Source organism: Pipra filicauda, unplaced genomic scaffold (genome assembly GCF_003945595.2).
Source record: "Pipra filicauda isolate LSUMZ 115617 unplaced genomic scaffold, ASM394559v2 scaffold148_size1903560_pilon, whole genome shotgun sequence".
NCBI lineage: Eukaryota > Metazoa > Chordata > Aves > Passeriformes > Pipridae > Pipra > Pipra filicauda.
Window position 1 is genome coordinate 1593575 of NW_024103973.1, and position 21689 is coordinate 1615263.

The window sequence follows — 21689 nt, forward strand, 5'->3', positions numbered from 1 at the left end:
GCAACGGCAAGTTTGCCAAATGGTAGAGGAAACCTCAGAAGCCCTTAATTACTGTGACTTCATCAGTGAAACTTGACTGCGTTTGGTGGACTTGCTTTGGACTGAAGTGAATTTGAGGGAATTCAGGCCTGGATGGCTTGGCAATGGCAGCTGACGTTAGTGAAGGGGATGATGCCAGTAGCAATGGGCAGTGAGGATGACCTTAGTGCTGCTCTGCTGAGTGTGGAGTGCAAGGTCACATTCCTAAGTCAGCAGCTTTATTTTTGAATAAATAGCAATGCTCAAGGCAGTACAAAGCAAAAAACACTGGAGGAACTTAGAGGGGGAAAGGTTTTTCATTACTTGTTTCCCTAATTAAGTAAATTTATTGCTGTCATGTTCCTTATTTGCATTGTCCAATAATCAGTGAAAAATCACTTCTGCTGATGCAGCCCAACAGTACTGTCAGATGTTAGCAAAGTGCAGAGGATGTGATTGCAAAGGGTCACTCTTGGTGCTCCTGTTTTTTTGTGGGAAATGGAGAGGCAAAGGTGGAATGCAGGGGTGGTGCTGGAAATCAGAAATGCAGTAGGAGGAAGACGTTGACCAAGGATGACTTGGGGTGTAAACAATGAGAGATAAGAGAAGATGAAAGAAGAATAAGTCAGAGGAAGTAAGAGGCACAACAGGTAGAATTACATCAAAAGTGGGAGGCAGAGGTACAGGTAATTAATTTTTTGTGAGTCATCACCAAACTATCCTGCCCCCAGAAAGGCTGACTCAGCAACATCAGTGAAAAAGTCAGAGCTTTCTCTCCAAGGTGCCATTCCAGATCAAAGAGGTTTCTATTAGTGAAACTGGATTTTCTGTCACTGATCCTCCCCTGCTTTAAAAAAACTTTTCAGATGTATCCTGTAAAGTCAGCATCCACCCTAACCACCCCAGGGCTTGGCTCCCTCACCTCTCTTCCCTGCCACATCTCCTCTTCCCAGCTCTGAATCTTGGTCTATTTTGGGGCCCTTTGCAACAGAGATCTCGGTTGTTTGGGCAGAGGTGAGGTGGCCGCAAGAGGCACCAATTACTGCACATTTTCTTAGAGGATGGGGAATCTAAAAAGAAAAGGAAGTGAATAAAAATAACTTGATGGAAGAAGGTTTCTGTGATCTCGTATCCCTGACAGATGCCTGGCCACAAAAGCACTGCTGGGAAGATATGAGTGTGATGTTCATATATTAACATTTTTTTCTGACTTATGATTCAGAACTTAGATAAAGTCAGGAAAACAGGGGATAGAAAAGGAAAATAGTCTCAGTTACTTTACCATGTTTTGTAAAGGCTGGTGTTTGTTGATGATGAGACTGGATGGGGCTGTGGTGACTGTGGACAGTCAGAGGGACAGGCATGGGCATCAACTCCCAGTCTAAACCTTGATAGAAGCATTCCTTAAGTTATTTCCTCTTTGATATGCACAGGAGTTTGAACACCATGTGTTGCCTGGTGCACTGTTTCAGGGCTCCAGGGGAGTACAGGAAAAAAAAATACCACAAAGACACGTTTTACACAATAAAATGCATGCAGAATTGCCTCTTTTTTTTTTTTTTTTTTTCCTCCCAGGGCACTTGGATTGTATTTAATGTAGCTCAGCCCAGTTTCATAGTGCTTGTGCAAGTGATGTGAGGGGAAGTGGTAGCATACATAAAACCATAGAACTCCCCTCATTGCAGCAAAGCCTGGCTTTTGCTGTGCTCAGCTGGAAAACCGGATCCTGCATCCAACAGCAGGATCCTTTAACAGCAGCTGTGGTACCTGAATGTGGCCCTTCAAACATAGCAAATGTCAGAACCAGAAAAGGCTGATTAAGCATTTGGAGGTTTGGACCAACAACAACAACCAACTAAAGAAAACCCACCCAACCTTAAGTGTTGAGGTGCCAAGTCTGGGCTGACAGGGAGACCTTTGTTCTGCAGGTAGATGAGAGCACAGGGTGGTCCCCACCTCTGGTTTGGCTCCCCATTGCAGGTGTCCTTCCTACCCCAGACTGCAGCCCCATGGTCTGGGTGGGATGCGAAACCTGGCCTTGAGCCCTGACAAGGACTGTGAGGACAGCTCTGGCTGCACAGCATTGCATTCCTCTGGGGAAAGAGGGATGGAGCCATGTTTCTTACTGATCCAGAGCTTCATAAAGGCTGTTTTCAAGGGGCTTTGAAAGAGATTCCTGGTTTCGTTCTGTTTCAATACAGCACCCAAGCAGCTGTGCATGAGGGAAGCAGAGAAAGCTTTATTTTTAGACCATGCAAATCTTTCCATTATCGTGGTGATGGTTAAAACAAAGCCACTTTCTCTCTAGGCTGCAAAATTGGCATGACAAGCAGTAGGAAATCTTCCTTTCCCCTTTTTCCCGAATTTTTGAAAAGAACAATAAGCCCTGACAGAAAGCGTGTATGCAGTGATGCCAGGAAGCTTAGAAAACAAGTCAGGAAACTGATCGTGAGCGTTCAGGTCTCTCTCATGTGTTCAGCTTTCTTCAGGCTTTGCTGGGTTTGCACAGGGAATGCAGCTCAGCCACTGCTCATCTCCACAATCTGGGCAAACTTGTTTCTTGTTTTCATCCCACCGCTACAACGACAGAAGCTCAGAGAAGTAAATGCCTGAGGCAAGTAACAGGCGTTATGTATCAGCTGCTGATGAAAAAGTTCTGCCTACATGTTTGGGTACATTTAGTTTGGACCAGCAAAAGCAAAAAGTCATGCAATCCTCCAATGTCCATTAATCCACCTTCTGTGATTTCTGCTGTGGGTATTTTGTTTTCCTCTGGGGACCTAACTTTTTATTTAGGTGTATATTCATGGCTGCTGCTGCCACTGGCTTGCTGTTGCACACATTAATTGCCATTGAGCAGAGGAATGTCTCCCCAAAGGCACCAGATCATCAGTTTTGTAATTGCTGCTGTTTTCATCCCCTTGGAAAAGCATGATCCTTTATCGGGTCCCTCGTCCCCACTGATGTTAATCTGGGCCATCCACTAGGACCTGCCAAAATGCATCTTCTGTGGATCTTCTTTCTCTTCTGAATCAGAAATTAAAATTATTGAAGCAAAATAAGACTCTAGCAGAAGCATTCGTACAGAACCACAAATCTATTAGCTTGGTCACTGATTGCAAATCAGTACATGAGTACAAGATTAGGGCTTACCTTGCTTAAACCAGGGCATGCAGACTTTTTCTTTGATCTAAGTTGTATATTTTTGCTGCAGCTTGATTTTAAAAGCCTTTAATGTAGAAGCACTGTGTGGCTTAGCCCTATGGGCTAACAGCCACAGGTAGCTCTGTACTAGGCAATTTTACACAAGGAATCCGTGAACATGCAAACATGGGCATCTCATGGGCTTAGTACAGAGGATTAGACCTGTTTTCTGCTGCCTTAACTGTAAGAATTCGAGAATCAAATTGTTTCTCATTTTATCCTTTTTCAGTTGTTGCCATGGCAAAACCCCAGAGAGGACGGGGAGGGTTGTACCAAACCATTGGAACATCAACTTTTCTCTGGGACTGATTAAAAGATATGTTCAGGTGCTCAGTCTCACCTCGACACTCACGTGTAACCTCACGTGTACGAGCAGCTCTGAATGAGCACGGCCCACAAGGCTACTTGGAGGGCCAGTTATTCACGGGGGTCGATGCGCATCAGGAATGAGATGGAGACAGAGCAAACGTATTTATCTTTATTCAGATGACAGTTTCTATTTTCTGTACTTCACCTTCTGCTCTTTGGGTTGTTTTCCAGGTTGCATCAAGTAAATTTCGAGGCTCCCACTTGTGAAGGCAAGCGCAAAGAAACACTCGCCTTGATAGGGGACTTCTCGTCTTCGGCGGAGTTCTTCGTCACCATTGCAGTCTTCGCCTTCCTCTACTCACTGGCTGCCACTGTGGTTTATATCTTCTTCCAGAACAAGTACCGTGAAAACAACAGAGGGCCTCTAATTGTAAGTGTGCATTTGCAGTGTTTTCAGGCATAGGTCCTACCTCTTGCTTTTTTGGTGGTTGAGGCTGTGGCGTGGTCTGGGAGACCCAGGTGGCCCAATGCCCAAAGCATCTCTGCATTCATCTGCTTTTTTTTTTCATCTTAATGGTGACTTACAATTTTAACACAAAGGGTGACAGAGTCTATATGCAGGTGGAGTTTAGTCCTAATCCTGTATGTACTTATGCAATTCCCTCTTATCTCCCACTGCCTGTAGTGATGATGTTCAGACAAATAATGAACGTGTATCTGAGTGATTGCAGGATCAGGGTCTGAGCCCTGTGGCTCTGAGAGCGGAGCTTCATTGGTGGGGAAAAAAGGAAAGAGTAGATCTTGGGCATGTCCTGGCAGACAGATGAAAACATGCCCTGATCAAAGCCTAGCTAGAGAGATTGCTTATTGCTAATTACTGCTGGGTTCAGTCAAATTATTTTGCTTTGGAGAATTATGTGGCTGTTTTTCCAGTATGACACTGAGCTCCCAGCATGTTTGTGTCTCTGTGCTGGTTTATGAGCCTTCCAGTTATCATCATCTGCACCCATCAAGCTGTGGCTGTTCGTGCCTTTATTTTTTCTTTTACTGATTCCTGAAGGCTTGTGATAAAAAGCAAGTGCTGCTGTGCATTTATTTTCTCATAGGTTGAGACAGTAAAGCCAGTGAAGGCTGTTTTGTTCCGGGTGTCTGTTACCTGTCAGTGTATCGTGCCCCATGGTACACCCCATGTTTTGCTGGGCTGCTGAGGGCTGTGTGTTGACCCTCACGTGCTCTGAAGTTGAGTCAGGTCTCTTCATCTGTGGATTGCTTCACAATCTCTCTTCCATGGACAGCCCTCTCCCCCATGACTGCAAGGACAAGGTTACACTAAGGGAGAGAAAATACTTCCTTGAAGTCTTGATGTGAAGAGAGTGATTCCAAAGGAATGTGGGGAGTTTATCATGGACCAGTATCAGGAAAGAATTAGTCCTGGATTTCAGAAAAATCTGAAGTTTATGACTAACAGAAACCAGACACTTGGCTGAGAGTTGTGCCTTAAGTAACTAAAAGCCACAAATAAAGAATATCAGAAAAGTATAACAGGAAGAAAAATAAATCACCAGTGCAGGAAAGCTGAACCTATTAAAGGAAATAACTACAGTAACAGTCAGCAAAAGATTAAACTGTAGGAAGGTAGACTTAGCATCATGGGGTTTTGCGGGAAAGATTTTCCTGCTGCAAGGAGCTATTTTCTTGAAGTTTGCATAATTCAGAACTGATGAATTGTTACAAAAAAATTCTGCTTTCATATCAAAGGAAATTAATCCTCTTCATTTGGGGGTTGTTGGGACCTTTCCTCTCCTAGAAAATGGTGAGGAAGGGTGGGGAAACCTTCACAGAGAAGGGGGAGAAGAGGCAAGATGAAGGGATCCCTACCGAAAGAGTAAATAAATAAAGTGCCTTGCTTCTCCTTGATTCAGTTGGCATCAAGTAATATCTCATTTCAAACTGTCCCATCAAAGAGTAAGTTGCAGAGTTCTGCCATCCTAATTTTCTTGCAGCAGATAATTCTTTCTTTTGACCAACAGCATTATCCTCTGTCACAATAAGAAAGGGAAAGACAAACACTAGTATATGTCAGATCACAGTGTGGCCATCTCCCTGTGTCCAGAACTTTCCCAAAACAGCTGCTGCAGTGATGATTGTCACAGGATGCACAGCACAATCCGCTACAGCGTTAACCTTGCATTGATTTGATTTGTTCTGCATAGTGGGTTATAATTGAATCTACAGGTTAAATTTAACCACTGTCTGTTACCAAAGCCTCTGTTTGCAATTTTCCAGTCTTTAAACCAAGCCTAAATGATCTTATTTGTTCAGAATACAAAGATGCTTCTGAGTTTGTTCTACAGCAAGAGCAGTTCCTGCCGGTCAGTGGTGTTGGGAAGTGGCTGAGGGTTATTGTCAGCTTACGCCTGACAGGAGGGGAGTCCCATCAGCTCCAGCCACACACTCCAGCATCTCCTTTGCACTGCCAGATCTGTTGTATTTGGTATTTTTAGAAAAAAGAACCTTTTTTGCCTGGACCACATCCTTGCTGGTCTCCCTGGAGACTGCCCAGTGCAATGATTGCAGCACCACAGCCTGACTGGGGACCGGGTGTGAGTCCCTCTGTGCAGCAGAGTTGTAGGCAAAATGAAGAGCCCCAGGCAGAGAAAAAGCTGGCAGCTGTAGCTAAGAGGAATTCAGGGGTCAAGGAAAACTCGGAGTGAAAACCAGTTCCTTACAGCTGCAGTGCTCACCTAAGGGATGTCACGCGTTGTGCGAAGGAGGCAGGCCACGTATCCTCCAGCTCCAGGCAGATGCTGCATAGAACTGACGTGTATCAGATCAGATGTGTGAGTATGTCTCATCCCTGAGATTTTTCCTTCCAAAGAAAAGTGCTGCAGAAATCCGTGGTGCTTTGTGCACTCCTGAGTCCAGCAGCCAGTCCCCAGCACGTGTTGGTGCAGGAGGCAGGGCAGCCCTTGTTCCCTTTCATCACCAGGCAGAATCTGTGCATCAGGCACTGTTTCCAGACTAGCAGTGTTTTGCCTCTTAGTGAAGAGTTAGAAGATGATAGTTTCATCCATCCTTGCTTCTACTCCAGTGCCTGATCACAATTTCATAGTTAAAACCGTTCCTGCTTTAAGCCTTGTAATTCCTCTTGGCTTGATATTTCCTCAGTCTGGGATGACATCTGCCTTTAAGCAGCACCCTCTCAGAGCTGCCTTTCCTTCTAAAGAATTTTTGGGATTTGAAAAACGAGTATGAGAGAAAAAATGGAGAGAGGAAAAAAAACCCTTTCATTTGAAATTTTTAAATATTTTTTCAAAAGCCCTTGCACAGGCAGTCAGAGCACTATCAATGTATTAGCAAATTGCAGCAGCCTCACTGAGTGCAAAAATAAGATTATAAGGAATTTAATGACCACTAAGTCATGAGAAACTTGCAGGGAAAATTTCAGTCACAAATGTTTCAAGTTTACCTTGTTTATACAGATACAGGGAAAAGAACTGCACGTGCTGATATCTCAGCAAAGCATCACTTTAACTGTGGAAAAATACTTTAGTGTTCAGTGTGAAGTGAGACATCATGGCAAGGAAATACTTCCAGTGGGAGAAGCAGTTAACTCCTTCCCTGGCTGTTTGAATGGCACCAGCCTGTTTTATTCACTATGCAGTGAGCCATTTCTGTTGCTAACTTTGCCTGTCAGGTTTTGGGGATAAAAAATCTTCCTTTTGGTCTCACAGGGCCTTGGTTGTGTTGCTCATCTGTGATGGAGGTGGGAGTTTCCCCTTCCCTTGGGGCTGGCAGCAGCAAGCCCTTGCCATGTGCACCCTCTGCTTCCCTCACTGGCTCCGTGAGAGGTCACGTAGGGGAGTTTGTACAGATAGATGAGCCCTAGAGAGGACCTTGGATTCCCAGTTTCTAAAGGAGCAAGAAGCAGGTTACCAGGGATTAAATACCTAATAGATATGTGCAATGTGTTTCTGAGGTCTACAAAGCACAGCTGTGATTTTAATTCTGTTGCAAACTCCCTCATAATGCACGTGGTACAGCTGGGGACTCGCCTCGGTGGTTACAACAAGTGCAAGGCAGCTTCTCAAATGACTGATTAGTGCTCAAGAGCTAGAAATGTTCTAAAGAAATTAATTGGAGATGGTGACTTAGATTTTAATGAATGGGATGTACAAAATCCCACCAATTTTCTTTATATCCCAATCTCTCACACCGACCTAAGCTGGTTCCCACTCACATAACACCATGTGCCTGGGGGAGGCATTGCTGGTTCATGATGAGAGCAGAGATGAGCTGCACCATGGGACTGCTTCCCCAAACACCTATCTTGATGCTCTGCCTCATATCTGTACATTTGGAGCTGCTTGCAAGCAGAGAATAACCAACCCAACAGTCCTGTGCTGAAGTTTTAGGGCATCAGGATAGGATGCTTCCATATGTCTCTCAGAAAATAAAGAATAGTCACAGTCAATGTGTATCAGTAGTCCCCATCACTCAGACTTCTTACTTTTTCCATAGTTTCTTTACCCCATATGTGCTCTATTTAAAATCCCCATTCTGACAACTGTATGTGCCTTCAGGTTTGCCTTTGGGAAGTTACAGATTGGCCATGAAAAAACACATGCAGTCAGGTATAAATGTAAGTGTAAATCACTTTATTAATATTCCAATCAATTAATATAGAAGCATAAAATTATTTAGCCAAGAAAGGTGACTGATATAGCCCTGAAAAGAGATATTTCATTTTTATAGTGATTACTTGATAATCTCATTCTTATGGTCCATAAAGATGCTTACATGTTAAGAAGATGAGATCTTTCCTTTGCATCTGGAGTCCTGTGAATAATCACCTTAAGCAGAAAGGCATTTGGTTCTTTACGTATGTTGCAGATTGAGTGAGTTAAGTACATCCTGGTTTGCTCTTTGGAGATCTCTTTGATTAAACATGTTATATTTCCTCACCTCTCTCCAGCTTTCTAGAAAACAGAGAGAAAAAGAATAAAGAGCCGTCTGTGAAACAAAGACTGAATACTTTGCAGTTAAAAAATTAAATTGGGAAGAATCTGAATAATTCTTTGCATTTCAAAGAGCTGTTTCAGCCTGCTGTTGTCATCTTTTTGAAACACAAGCCAGTGTGACCTTGCTGTACATGCTGGTGCCTCCCAAAGGACCCTGCACTTCTCTGCCAGAAGCAAGCTTGCAAGGCCCTACACTATTGCAAGAAGCATGTAATTCTTTCAGAGCTTCATTCGGCAGAAAATCTGTGGTGGGACCTCATTCAAACCAGAAAAGAGCTAAGATGCCATTGTAGGAAGGTGTTTGCTGCCTGCAGCAATCTGCTGTTGGCCGCTTTCCCGGGCTGGGACCGGGACTGTGGCTCTGGCTGGGGTAGTTCCTGAAATTTTAGGTTGGTTGTGACTGTGAAAGCAAATCCTCTGAGTGGTTTGCCACTGCTAGGGTAAAGAAATGTCCCTCTGCTCCTGCATGGCTGGCCATGAAACCTGTTGGCAGCACTAGACAGGCGCTGGCTGGGAGGGGTTATGGACTTTGGCGTTTGAGGAGTTGCTCCCTTAGATGCTGTAACTGTACAAGAGGTTTTCTTGAGTGGAGAGGTTTTGTAGCAGGAGCCCTACATGGAAGCCAGTTACGAGCCAGCAGCTGTGAGCTGGCAAGGGAGGAGGGATGCCACACACACCCCAGCCAGGCCAGAGCCGAGGCTTTGCCGGTTTTCAGGCATAACAGGCCAAGATCATCCTGGCAGACTTGGCTGGGAGGCAGAGCAGGGCACAGAGTGCACGCAGGGACATGTGTGTCACAGCCTCCAGGGGCTGCTGAAGCCACCAACCAGCTCGGAGCAGATGAAACACATCCCCTTTCCAAGTGAACAAGCAGCTTCTGCAGATGCTTTTGTGTGGGTGAGGTTGTGCTTGACACTGGGGAATCCAAAACTGTGCTCAGGAGGCTTAAGTGACTCTAAGTGACTGCCTCCTCCAAAGAGGGACATTTTGCAAAAGCCACTGGCTTGATAGCAAGGAGGAATCTTTCAGTTACTGTGAAAAGAAAAGGCATGTACAGTTCTAGTCTAAAACATATATTAAATTGTTCTAAGTAGATGTTTTTGGAAAACTCAGTGATAACTCAGTAATAACAAGTTTCAAGAAACTAGAAAAAGGCAGCAAGAATTTGTTGTTGTTGTTGTTATTGCACATACTTCAGGATCTTAAAAACTCCCTCCTTGGATATTCGCTGTATCTTAAATTTTGGTTTTTTTGCTTTTCCCTACACGTTCTTATTTTGCCTCCTTCCCAAAGGCACCTGTAGGCAGAGCAAAGTATCTCAGCTGAGATCTGAGAGAGAAACTTTGCAATTAGGAATGTAGTGTTATCGTATAACAATACACACTGAAGAGATCTGTAGACACCACTTCAAGAGAGCAACTACAAAAATTACTTTGTTCCGAAGGAAAAAAAAGACTCACCCATGCTATAGGGATATTAAACATTGAAATGCAAAATTTGTTTTAGTATGCAGGCACTCTGGCCTTAATTACCAAGGAGAAATTCCCCAGATAGACATTAAGCCACAGAACAGCTTAGCTTGAAATTCACTTTTATTTTCAGCATGTCATTATCTTGTAACTCTGTTCCACCCAGAGCTGTGAAAATGTTCAGCCAGAAATCCAAACCCACTTGAAAACGAGAGGTTCAAGTTCCAGCCAAAGCTGAAGGTTCACAAAGATTCAAAATAAATAGGAAGATGCAAGTTTACTCTAGTCATAGAATCATAGAATTATACATTTTGCTCCTTGCCTAGTGCAGAGGAGGCAGAACAAATTCTCCAAGAGCCTGAGTCCAGCCACATAGCCTTTGTGAGAGCACCTGCTAAAGAAATCCAAGTGGTCCATTAGCCTTCCTGTCCTGTCTTCTTGAGCAGCTGTTGGCCAGCTGGCAAACGGGCTGCATGGTTTCCTCTCTCAGTCCCACTGTGCCATCTCTCCCTCTTGGCCAGACTTTACAGTTTTTGGGAGTTCATCTATACAAGGGCTGATCCCCGCACCCCAGGAGTAAGGACCCTTTCTCTAAGGCTCTGACCTGCTCTGAAATAGGGGAATTAGTGGCAGAGAGGGCAGAATTAGGCTTCTGTGAACACCCTAGCACAGGGGAACAGAGGAAGTCAGCAGAAGGCTGGAGCTTGGGGTGTGGTGGAGAAGACAAGTCCTGAGAAATAACATGAAATACTTAATGCCTGTAGAACCAGCCCCTCAACTGCACAGTGCTATGGGATGTTCCTAGGAGGACTTGCAGCCCAGGACATGGGCTACCAGCAGCTAGTGAGGGGCTCTTGCAGATACAGTCATTTGTGCCATGAGTTGTGCAAAGGCCTCACCAATATGGGGTCAGGGTCTGTGAGTTCAACAGCAGGTCTGAACTGCTGTTGTCACCTGCTTGAAGAACTTGGCTTGCTTTTAAAACTTATCTCTTTTTAGCAAGTTTAACCTCCTGTGTTGCGTTAGTTTTAGTCAGTTTGTCTCTGTTTGATTCAAATTTCTACCTGCTGTTATGCATTTAATTTATTGGCATTGCCAGTGGACTGATTGCAGAGCTGAATTTAGCTTGCAAAGGCTCTGAGTATGGTGACATTGGGAGAGGGTTGCTTGTCACTTTAAAAATGTAGTCCCCAAAACTCTGTTGTATCCCCATTTTGTCAATCAGAACCTGTATGGGGGCTTGGCATCTGGGTCGATAGCATGTCAAGCCTCACAGCAAATAAAGAGCATCTCCCATCATGATCCACAGCTCAGCAGATATCTGGTGTTTCTACCAGCAGGAATTTTTAGGAAACGTTTGCGATTGAGCTGTTGCCTCTAGGAGTCCGTTTCTCATTCAGTAACCACTAAGACACATGAGATACAATAATTTCTTTTGCTGGAAATCTCCCTGAGAAGAAAAATTATTCTGGGCTGTATGCCTCTGCCGATGCAGAGTCTTTTTAGGTGTTAAGATAGTTGTCAGCTCCTGGGCTTCACGCTCTTCAAGAGAGCCCATTTGGGCAGCATGAAGGAGGTCAGAGGAACTCGAAGCTCAGTGGCAGATACAGGCCTGCAGAAAACAAATTGTTAAAAGAGAAGGATGTATCCTTTGGGAAAGCATCCAAGCATAGTTAATTTAATCCCATCTGCATGAGCAGAGACATCCTTTGTTCATGGCTTGCTTGTGCAGCGGGTTTTTTGACTGGTGCCTCTTCCCTCATGATGGAGACTCGTGTCCTCCATCCCTGCAGTGCCCTGGAGAGCTCCTTCCCAAATGTCAGCTGTGCTTGTAGAAGATGAGAATGATGTTTCCTAGGGATCATTTCTTTCTTTGGATAGCGACCCAAAACACTGTGTTCTTAATGAGCGTTTTCCCTTCCTTCCATGTACACCTTTACTTTGCCAGGGGGAAGGGGAAGCAGCCCCATGGGAGGTGGGATATCAAGACGCAGCGATGCAGTTAGTGGTATGTTAGACTTTGGCACCTCTGCCATCTGTTGTGGGCTGACAGATGGGATGAAATATGACAGCAGAAAGGCTCTTCTGTTTTAGCAAGACACAAGAAAGCTTGAAAAATCACACCTCCTCCCTCCTTTCCCCCCAAACCCACACAACAACAGTGTCACTTGGCCACTTGTTCTGGCTAAGACAAGGAGAAGTTTATGCCTGTGCATGCTCCTGAGAGTCTTCCGAGGGGAAAGTGAGCAGAGTGGATCAGAGCAGAGTTGCTCAGAGGTGCTCGATCCTGGAGGGACTGCCACACCTTCTCCCCTCTTTTCACATGGGTGGGAATTAGGAACAAATGCTCTACCGGGCCAGAGAGGAGCTGAGGAGTCTCTGCTTGGCAAGTCTTGCTGTTTATTTGCTCACTCATGATAATTAGTGGCTGCATGGCTTGTGCAGCAGAGACATTTGGCCTTACCTGTGGCTGGTGAGAAAACTCCTCATCTGGTAGCTGAGGATTAGCCAGTTTCAGGTTCTCCCTGAGATGGAAACACTTCCCATTGGAAACCCACCTTGGCTGTCTGTAGAAGCACCCAGGGCAAGGCCCAGCCCTCAGGTCCCAGCTCCCTTACAGGTATGTGTATTATGTAATTGATTACAATTCATTGTCCAGGTGCTGTGAACAGCAACATTTTCAAGGCAGCTCAGCATCCTGGGAACTGGCCACGTGTTTGTGGAAATATGGCCTCAAGGTCAGAGATGCAAATGTCAGCCAAAGGGCTGTGTCCCATTAGGCATGTTAGGCACTCCTGAAAATTAGCTCTGCGGGTGATGATGGTAACACAACCTTCCACTAAGTAACAAGCTTTTGGTTTCTCTCTCCCCTCTGACACAAGCTTTCAGTTTTCTGGTGCTTTTTAATATCTTTTTTCCTCCCAACGGACACACCAGTATAATGCTTCTAACTAATTTGTCTTTTAGGATTTCATTGTGACAGTGGTCTTCTCGTTCTTGTGGCTAGTGAGCTCATCTGCTTGGGCTAAAGGACTGTCAGATGTAAAGATTGCGACTGACCCGGACGAGGTGCTGTTGCTGATGTCTGCCTGCAAACAGCAGTCCAACAAATGCTTGCCTGTTCGCAGCCCTGTTATGTCAAGCCTCAACACTTCGGTTGTAAGTGACTTTGACTGCTGCTCTTCACCCTTACCTTGCAATGTATTTTCATCTTTTACCCGTGTATTGACCTAAATTGGCTGGTGCAAACCAGTTAGCTGACATGATTTAATTGGAAGTACAGTCTTGCTGCGGGGAAAGGCAGGCTGTGACTCACCGCAGCTCTGCCGTGGAGCGGCAGCGGGATGAGTGTGCAGGGTTGGGATGGGGATGGGGAGGAAGCAGTGTCTGTCCAAGTACATTGATTTGCCTCTCTGCTTTTAACTTGCTCACTGCAACGCTTTTGAAAAGGGGTCTGTGAGCTCCTTTAGGAAGAAAACGTTTTGTGCCTTATAGATTCCTTTAAAAATCCTCAAAAAAGCAACACAAAATTGGTCTTTGGAATATTAAAAAAAACCCACACACACACACAGAAAAAAAAAACCCTCCAGGCCAGATGACCAATTAACATCTCTCTTTTTAATTAGTTTCTTTCAATTTTATCTTTCCACAGTTTCTTTAAACTAGATTATGTTTTCAAACAAAACATATTTTGGCCCAAAAACTCTACTTTTTTTTTGGAAACAAAGAGGAAAGCAGGCACATTGTGAGCTGCAGCTAGCTAAGGGAGGTGAATTTGGGGATTTGCTCCAAAACTGAGAAGATTTTCCATCAGATTTTGGGAGAATCATAGAATCATTTAGGTTGGAAAAGATCTCTAAGGTAATCAAGTCTAATCATTAACCCAGCACTGCCAAGTCCAGCACTAAACCATGTCCCCAGGTGCCACATCTACACTACTTCCAGGTATGGTGACCCCACCTCTTCCCTGGACAGCCTGTTCTGTGTTTGACAACTGTTTCAGTGAAGGGATTTTTTCTAATATCAGTTTTGAACCTCCCCTAGCACGACTTGAGGACATTTTCACTTGTCCTTGAGAAGACAGACTGGGAGCAGCTTCGACTTCTCCCAGGACCGTGCAGGGTCCATAATGTTAGGTTGGGCTGGGAGACTGTGGCTGCTGGTGATGAGGTCCTTTTCTTCCCACTCAGGTCTTTGGCTACTTGAACTTTATCCTCTGGGCAGGCAACATTTGGTTTGTGTTTAAGGAGACGGGCTGGCATTCCTCAGGCCAGCGGCACCCTGCGGACACCATGGAGAAGCAGCCCAGTGGCTACAACCAAGGTGGCTACAACCAAGACAGCTACGGGCCAGCTGGTGGCTACAACCAGCCAGGCTCCTATGGCCAGGTGGGTGAATATGGCCAGTCCCAGAGCTACGGCCAGAGCGGGCCAACCTCCTTTGCTAATCAAATTTAGGGTTCACGCAGCGCAAGCTCTTGCATCCCTCACATGTAGAGAGTTTAACAGGTCTCAAGTTTCAGTGGCACCAGATTTTTAAGGGTTCTACATAAATTAATACTACAACACGGTGATCGATCTCTATTGAAGGTCTGAGCCCACCTCCTGTGGCAGATGGGAGGTGGCTGATGGGCTGGAGTTGGCCTTTTTTCCCTGACTAGCCAGATACAGGGGATGTGCTCCTCACAGGTGGTGACCTGGAGTCAGTGTTGTAGTACATACCGTAGAGATAACTTTATGGTAGTTTTGTATGTGTCAAGATGGTAGAAGCATTTTGTAGCCTCAAGTCTGTAGTATTTAATATGCATAATATAATTGAATTTCCTTCTGCATTTTGGTGAAAAACGGAAGTGTTTTACTATAATTTCTACAGATTATTCTGTATATCCATGCATGTAACATTGCACCTAAATTTTCAAAACTGCCTGTCTGTGACTCTTCAGAGCATTTGTTTTGGTTATACCTTTTTGTTTCAGAAGATTTTACTATTATTTCAGTTAACTGAGACATCCATCCGTAATTTAGTGCATGGATAAGCAGTTTCATACTACCAAATGTCTGGACTGTGTAAATGGAACTTCTCAACTTCTGCCATTGCATTTTGTTAAATGTCTGTTTAAAAGAAGTATGCATCTTTTATATATTTTGCAGAGTTGAATATATGGCTTACCCAAGTTCTGAATGCTTTGTAACTAAACTGTTTTTCCTTGAAATGGCATTCAGTAGTGTATATGGTACCTGACCAATGTTTATTCCATTTAACTCAGCTAAGTATTCATTCTATAAATCACTATTTCTATGGATGTTTTGTGAATCTTTTAACGTGAGCTGTGGAGAATAAGGACCAAGTAACTGTGTTATATGTTTACAAAGGTATTTATTTAACTAAGATAACAGAGGTGCAGATATCAGTATACAAAACCATGTGAAAATGCCCTGTTGCTTAATACAGCAACATGAAAACCGCACGTATTGTTGTGACCTTACAAAGCATAAATATTTCTTTATGCCCTCTTATAAGAGAAGAAAACCTTTCTGTCCGTGCTGTTTCAAGGTTGTTAGATATCCCTCTGTTAGGTCGCTGCTCTGAGCGCTAGCTTGGTGCTACTGGAGAATGTAACTGGATTGACCAAATAACCCAGGCTCAGAGGAACTCATCCTAAAATAGCCAGAGCCAGACTTGTAGCCTGTTTGGATTCCTCCCTGGGAAATTCAACCCTCCCTCACTATGGCATATGGGATGCGTTGACATGAATGAAAGCCTGAAGCACAATATACTAATCAAAACTGATCATCTGCATTTCTAGATCAAAGTGTATCAGTATATAATCTTATTGTATGAGCTGTAATGTTGAAAGCATCTTAGCTTAAAACAGCTTAGTCTCTTCTATGATTGTTGTAACCAATTTATGGCTACTCGGTGGATGAATCTATATTGTGATATCTATTTGACCCTAATAAAGTTATTGCATACAATGCATGTTTTCAGAGTATGTTAATATTGAAATGTCACTGCAAAATGATGAAGATAGCTATTAAAGAAAAATAACTATTCCTGTGCCTGACCTTATTGGTCATATTCTTACTGTTTTCCAACACTTTTATGAAGACTGTTTTAATGTACAGTGGAGTACAACACTTCTACAGACACCTGTTATTAAAGGTCAGTATCACAAGTTCTAAAAAAAATTAAAATTGTGCAGTTTAATACCTGCCTGCCTCTTTACCTCTTTCCCCCTGTCAGTAGGACTAGCCCAGTACTGTGCTAACCATCCCAGTTCTGTGGGTTGCTGGAAAGCCATGTTTGAGTTATAAAGAAGACAAACTGGAATATCTAAATGTCCTCCTGTTTCAAATGACAGCAAAATACAATTTTCTGGGTAAATGAAAAAATTTATTTTGACTCTCAGTTCTTTTTTTGGGGATTTTGTTTTGGGAAGGGTTTTTTTTTTGGGGGGGTTGGTTTTTTTGTTGGTTGGTTGGTTGGGGTTTTTTTTAAGTTTGTAAAAAATTTAGATACAGGCAAGTCAGGAAAAAGTAAAATGTGTGTGTGGCAAGGGGTGAGATGGGATGTGTGCTCTTCATACCTCCTGCTCCCACTCTCTTTTTTATTGTCATTCTTTTGAATTCCCTTTTTATTAGTTGATCAGAAATATCTCAAGCTGGTTTATCTAAGCCTCTCCATTAGAAATAGATAGTTTTTTTGTGTCAGCTAGCTTTCACTTCATGAACTTTTCCCCAGACCAGTAGGGTCCCATTGCCAAACTTTTCTATCCAATGCTGGGGGTTGGAAACAAGTTTTGCTTCAGTTTATTCCTGCATTTTCAACAAACTGAAATTCTTGTTTAACCATGTGAACACAGGAACTGCAACTTTCAAACCCTCAGGAGTTCACACCCCTGGAGAAAGAGCAGTTTCTAATACAAGACTGGGAAAAGAATGGAACAGAATTAAGATTATGTCTTATTTTGGGTACTATTTGTGTAACTCCAGATCTAAGTTTTCCTCATGAAGGGCAGAGCTGGTGGAAGAGTTGACAAAAGTCAACATGTTTTCATGAAAGACTTGCTGTTTGCTTTACCCAGTTGGCCAGATCTTCACAGGTACATCCTTGCTGCCATGCAGAACAGTTGAGCTGGTTGTTACCCTTTGGGGACTGTAGTCTTCACTCTGAATTACAAGGGGAGAAAAGTCTCTTCATCTATATCTTCTTGGATTAATATAGTATGGCAGCAGCAGAAGCGAAACAAAAATTTGTCTGCGTTATATAAGAAAATGTATCTGAATGTTTCCTCTGTGTTTCTCTGGATTCAAGTCTTATCACATCCTTTTGCAGTTGTTGAGAAATTGGAAGTTTATTTGAACTGGAGACAGTGACTGTATAGCAAAGGCTTGAGCAGGAGATGAGAAAGACTGTATATGATGTTACCTGGGTTTCAGACAAATAGCTAAGCAAACTCAAGCATCCTCTGTGAAACTGCTGCTGGCAGCCTGATTGCTTTCCCGCTTCATCATTAGTGACTATCTCTGCCAGTTAGTTAAATAACTAGGTCAGCCTGGAAAAAAACGATATGTTCCTTGATCTTCTGTGCTGTCCCTCCTGTTTTCCAGTGTGTTTCTCTTTATAGCCCATTTCTCAAAGTACCCAAGATGGGAGCATGTTTGCATTATCAAGTGCAAAGCTGTGGAGGAGAGGCAGGTACCTCTGTGAGTGCATCTGGGGAGGTGGGAGCACAGGTCTTTCTCTCCAGGTGCCTCAGAGGCCAAGGAAGAGGCACACTCACCTGCTGGTTTGGGGTTTCCCTATTGCTCTTGCCTGGGGAGGGGATGCACTTTGCAGAGCTGCAGCATAGTGCCCATGGGAAGGTGCTGGAGAGGGCAGAGAGGATGACTCTGGATACCAGTGGCTCTGCAGTCTGCTTCACTGCCCAGCACATCAAGGAGACAAGGATGAGTTCAGATGCGAACCCAGCCCACAGAGTTTGCCCTGACTTGATGGGGTTGGGTGGTTTTATGCGTGATATTTTTTCTGATGACTGATCAAATCTCCTTCACTGTGGCCATTGAGCTGCCCATAACAGAGCCTCAGTGATGGCCAGGACTTGGAGACAGTTTGTGCTCCTGTTGCATGAATTCATGTTGCAATTGCCTGACCTGATAAGGTTAATTATTTCCAATCTTTATGTGCTCTCAAATTGAATGAGCAATTCAGGCTATAGCCCTGGATCATTCTTGGCTGAAACGGAGGTACTGATGAAAGAGGCAGTGGCATCAACACACGTTGCACCTCCCTGTAGTCTGCTCCTGACAATATCTCCATTTTCACAGTTAATATGACAGACAGATGAAGAACTACGGAGTAAAAACTGCCACGTACTGTTTTATCCTTTTCTGAAAAAATTTTTCTCATATTACACCATATCATCTCACAAACATTTAGTCCTCTGTCTACTAGTTTTAAGATAGATTTGAGTCAAAAATCTTTGTATATGGGAATGGATGGGCTACTTAGCTTGTGCTGTCCCTGATTTAACTATTCTTTTTTAAGAATTTCTTTTTATTCCCTCCTTTTGCTAAATTCAAGAGCTTTTCCTCTTGGAATTTTCTAACATCAGCAATAATATGTATTTTGCTATTAATATCTGGTGCTGATTAGCCCATCATTTGTCAATGCTATATATCCTTAGTATGAAGATCTTAGCATTTTGATATGAAATTTTAATAGTTAAGCAGAGAGGCATCCCATTTGTTGCGTTTTGATACCAGTTTCTGTTCTTACATTTTTATTATTGTGTCCTTCTTTAATAAGTTTTTAGGTTTGTAGGAGTATAGCTGCCTTTCTAAAGTCTAAATGTCCTATAATAAAACATTTCTCAGAGGAAAAATTATTTGGTAATATTATTTTCAGGCATTGCTCTGAAAATTAATATGATACCAAAAATGTTGGGCTCCTCCCTTATCCATTAGATTGTCAAAGAAACTGAGGGAGCTGTGTGCCTCCTTACAGGGGACCCCCACGGCCACCCTGACAGCCCCCATATGAGGCACAAGAATATTTTGGCCAAAATGCTGTACCACCTCTGAAAAATGCCTGGACTTGATGTGACTAAACATATTTCCCTGCAGACAGACTAGTTCTAATAGATTTTTCTTAAATGGCATTTTACCTGCTCTGTCTCAGCAATGGGATTCATAAATATTTCAGTCATTCGTGACTCCAGAGCTGAATTTCCAGGCTGAGCTATCTCCTGTATGTGTGACAGGGGACTTGGGCTGATCCATCTGTGGCTCCCAACTGGGTTCTCCCTCCTTGCCCCTCACAGACCCACTGAGCGTACCCCATGTGGCAGCACTTCTGTTACCTGGGGGAGCACTGGTCACACCTCCAGCACCAGGCACCAGTCAGCAAACGGCTCCCAGCAGATAAATACTGGTGCAGATTTCACCCTTGACTGAAATCAAATTGACTATGAAGAGATACTTTTAAAAACCAGTGATGGCCAAGAGGCAACTGTTCCTGGGACACACAGAACACCCCTACACTATCCCAGCACAGGTGGAGGCAGCATACACCCCATGGTGATGGAAAGAGAAATGAGTGGGAAACGCTCACTCCGTGATTTTATTTATCCTTCCCATTCCCTATCTCCTGGAATAAATGCAGGAGTTCATGTTTCAGGGTGCTGAGCAGTATGTTAGCATGGGAAAACCAGCTACGGGTGAGCAGGAGCCAGTTCTGTGACCGTGGGGGTACATGGCCAATAGCTAATTAATACTTGCCAAAGCAGCCTGTGTGTTGCAGCAGCACAGTTCTCAATTCCTTGGACTGCTTAAATCTCCCATTAAGCTGCAATGATGGGTTGTGTCTCCTCTTTGCATGTCACTGAGCAGAAGAGGAGGAGAAGGAGCCCATGGGGGCACCACAGCTTGTGGCTGATGTTGAGAGACCAACTGCAGGGAGCACATCAGACCTGCTGCTTCTGCTAGCGTTTCCCATGTTAAGTAATCCATTTCAAAGGAATGGAGCAACAGGAAAGTAGTATTGGGCTGTGGAAGCCAGTCCTGCTTTGGGCTAAGATGGAGTGGGGGGCTTCTCGGTCTTGGCTCTTGGGAAAAAATTGCACATATCATGTAAGATCAAAATGGTCATATTCTGTTCACAAAGAATCATAGAATGGTTTGGGTTGGAAGGGACCTTAAGGATCACCTAGTTCTGTCCTTCCTGGGCAGGGACACCTTTCACTAGACCAGCTTGCTCAAAGGCCCATCCAACCTGGCATTGAACGCTTCCAGGGATGGGGCATCCACAGCTTCTCTGGGTGAAGAGATCAAGCTATTGCCTCCCTGGGTGCAAGTTAGCAGTGCTTCTCCTGCAGCTACTGAAGGGTTTGCTGAGGAAATGAACTCTGAGTGGCCAATGATGTGAATGCATCTCCTGTTTCAGGTATTCCCTTGTGCCTGTGTCCCTCGGCTCTGCCTGCCTGCTGCAGGCATGCCCACACCTGCCCCTGCCCAGGGTCATCTCTAAGGGAGCCAGGGCTTTGTCACATATACCCTTCACAACACAAGTCATCTTGAAATGCAAGAAGCACTTGAAAAAGAATGGGAAAACTCTGGGAACATACCAAAAGCAAAGCAGAGGCTGCAGCTTTTTGCAGTGGCTGCCTGTAAAGATTTTGCAGTTTGAAGTGGCAGGTTGCGTATTTTGTGCAGACAAGATTGTTAACGTGTGAAACATGCTAAAAATTGACCGATAGAAGCACCTGGATATTTCAAACATAAATAGTGTGTATCAAAATAGCTACAGAGCAGATGGCCTGGCTCCCTGCACACCTTGCTGACCAGAATACTCGAGCAACACACACAGCCAAAATCTCGCTGTCTTCAAAGCTGATCATCTGCAAAGGCAAGGGTTATCCTCATGCTACCCTTTATCTGTCAGGCAAAAACACTCCTGCATACACTAATTAGTGTATTCTAGAGGGATAATGAACCCCAAGCTTGTTTGAACTTGTTACTACCCCAGCAAAGCAAATCACCTGTTCTAGAGCTCAGGCTCTCAAAAGTCAGTGAGATTAAAACAACTGTGAGCTGAAATCTGATCTACAGTGAAAAGTGCCCAAAACACAGAGGGCTGGGTTTGCCAGCCGGCTCACAGCACTGCCTGTCGCTGATAAACATGAAACTGAATCTGTTTCTCACTCTCATTTTTTACCTTGGATGCTAAGACCAAACATTCTCATTCCATGGATTAACCGGGATGTAAGGCTTTTCATGCCTTGTTGTATGGTTCAACAGATGTGAAAGGGAATTATCACTTCAACATGATATCAAGACTCCTTTTTTTTTTTTTAGCTGATGGGAGATTACTAAGCCTGAATTCTTGTTTAATTTTAGTGTGTTAATTGATGGGATAATGAGCATTGATTATATGTGTTTTGGCTGCGTCATTGCAATTACAGGCTCTGTTTTATTCATGAGCCAGTCCCAAAGAATTCACTAGAGATCTAAGACAGCTTAAACCTCTCAGAAAAAGGCTCTGAATTGTTTGAGTAATGACACTCTTAGATAGAAAATTAAAGGTTCTCTTTTCCCATGCTTTTTAAGATAATTAAAATCCAGGAACAGTAAGGTGGTGAACATCCTTATTCATTAGCCTTCAGTAATTT

General features: G+C 43.8%; 1 protein-coding gene across 2 annotated transcripts in view; it reads left to right on the plus strand.

Annotated features, from left to right (window-relative positions):
• Positions 1–16000, plus strand: part of SYNPR (synaptoporin) — a 103779-nt gene extending 87779 nt beyond the window's left edge. For both annotated transcript variants that reach the window (XM_027723032.2, XM_027723031.2), the window contains 3 exons: positions 3763–3961; positions 12989–13180; positions 14212–16000. In XM_027723032.2, coding sequence (XP_027578833.1) covers positions 3763–3961; positions 12989–13180; positions 14212–14478 — 658 coding nt within the window. In that variant the 3' untranslated portion in view covers positions 14479–16000. The remainder of the gene's footprint in view (positions 1–3762; positions 3962–12988; positions 13181–14211) is intronic.
• Positions 16001–21689: the final 5689 nt, after the last annotated feature.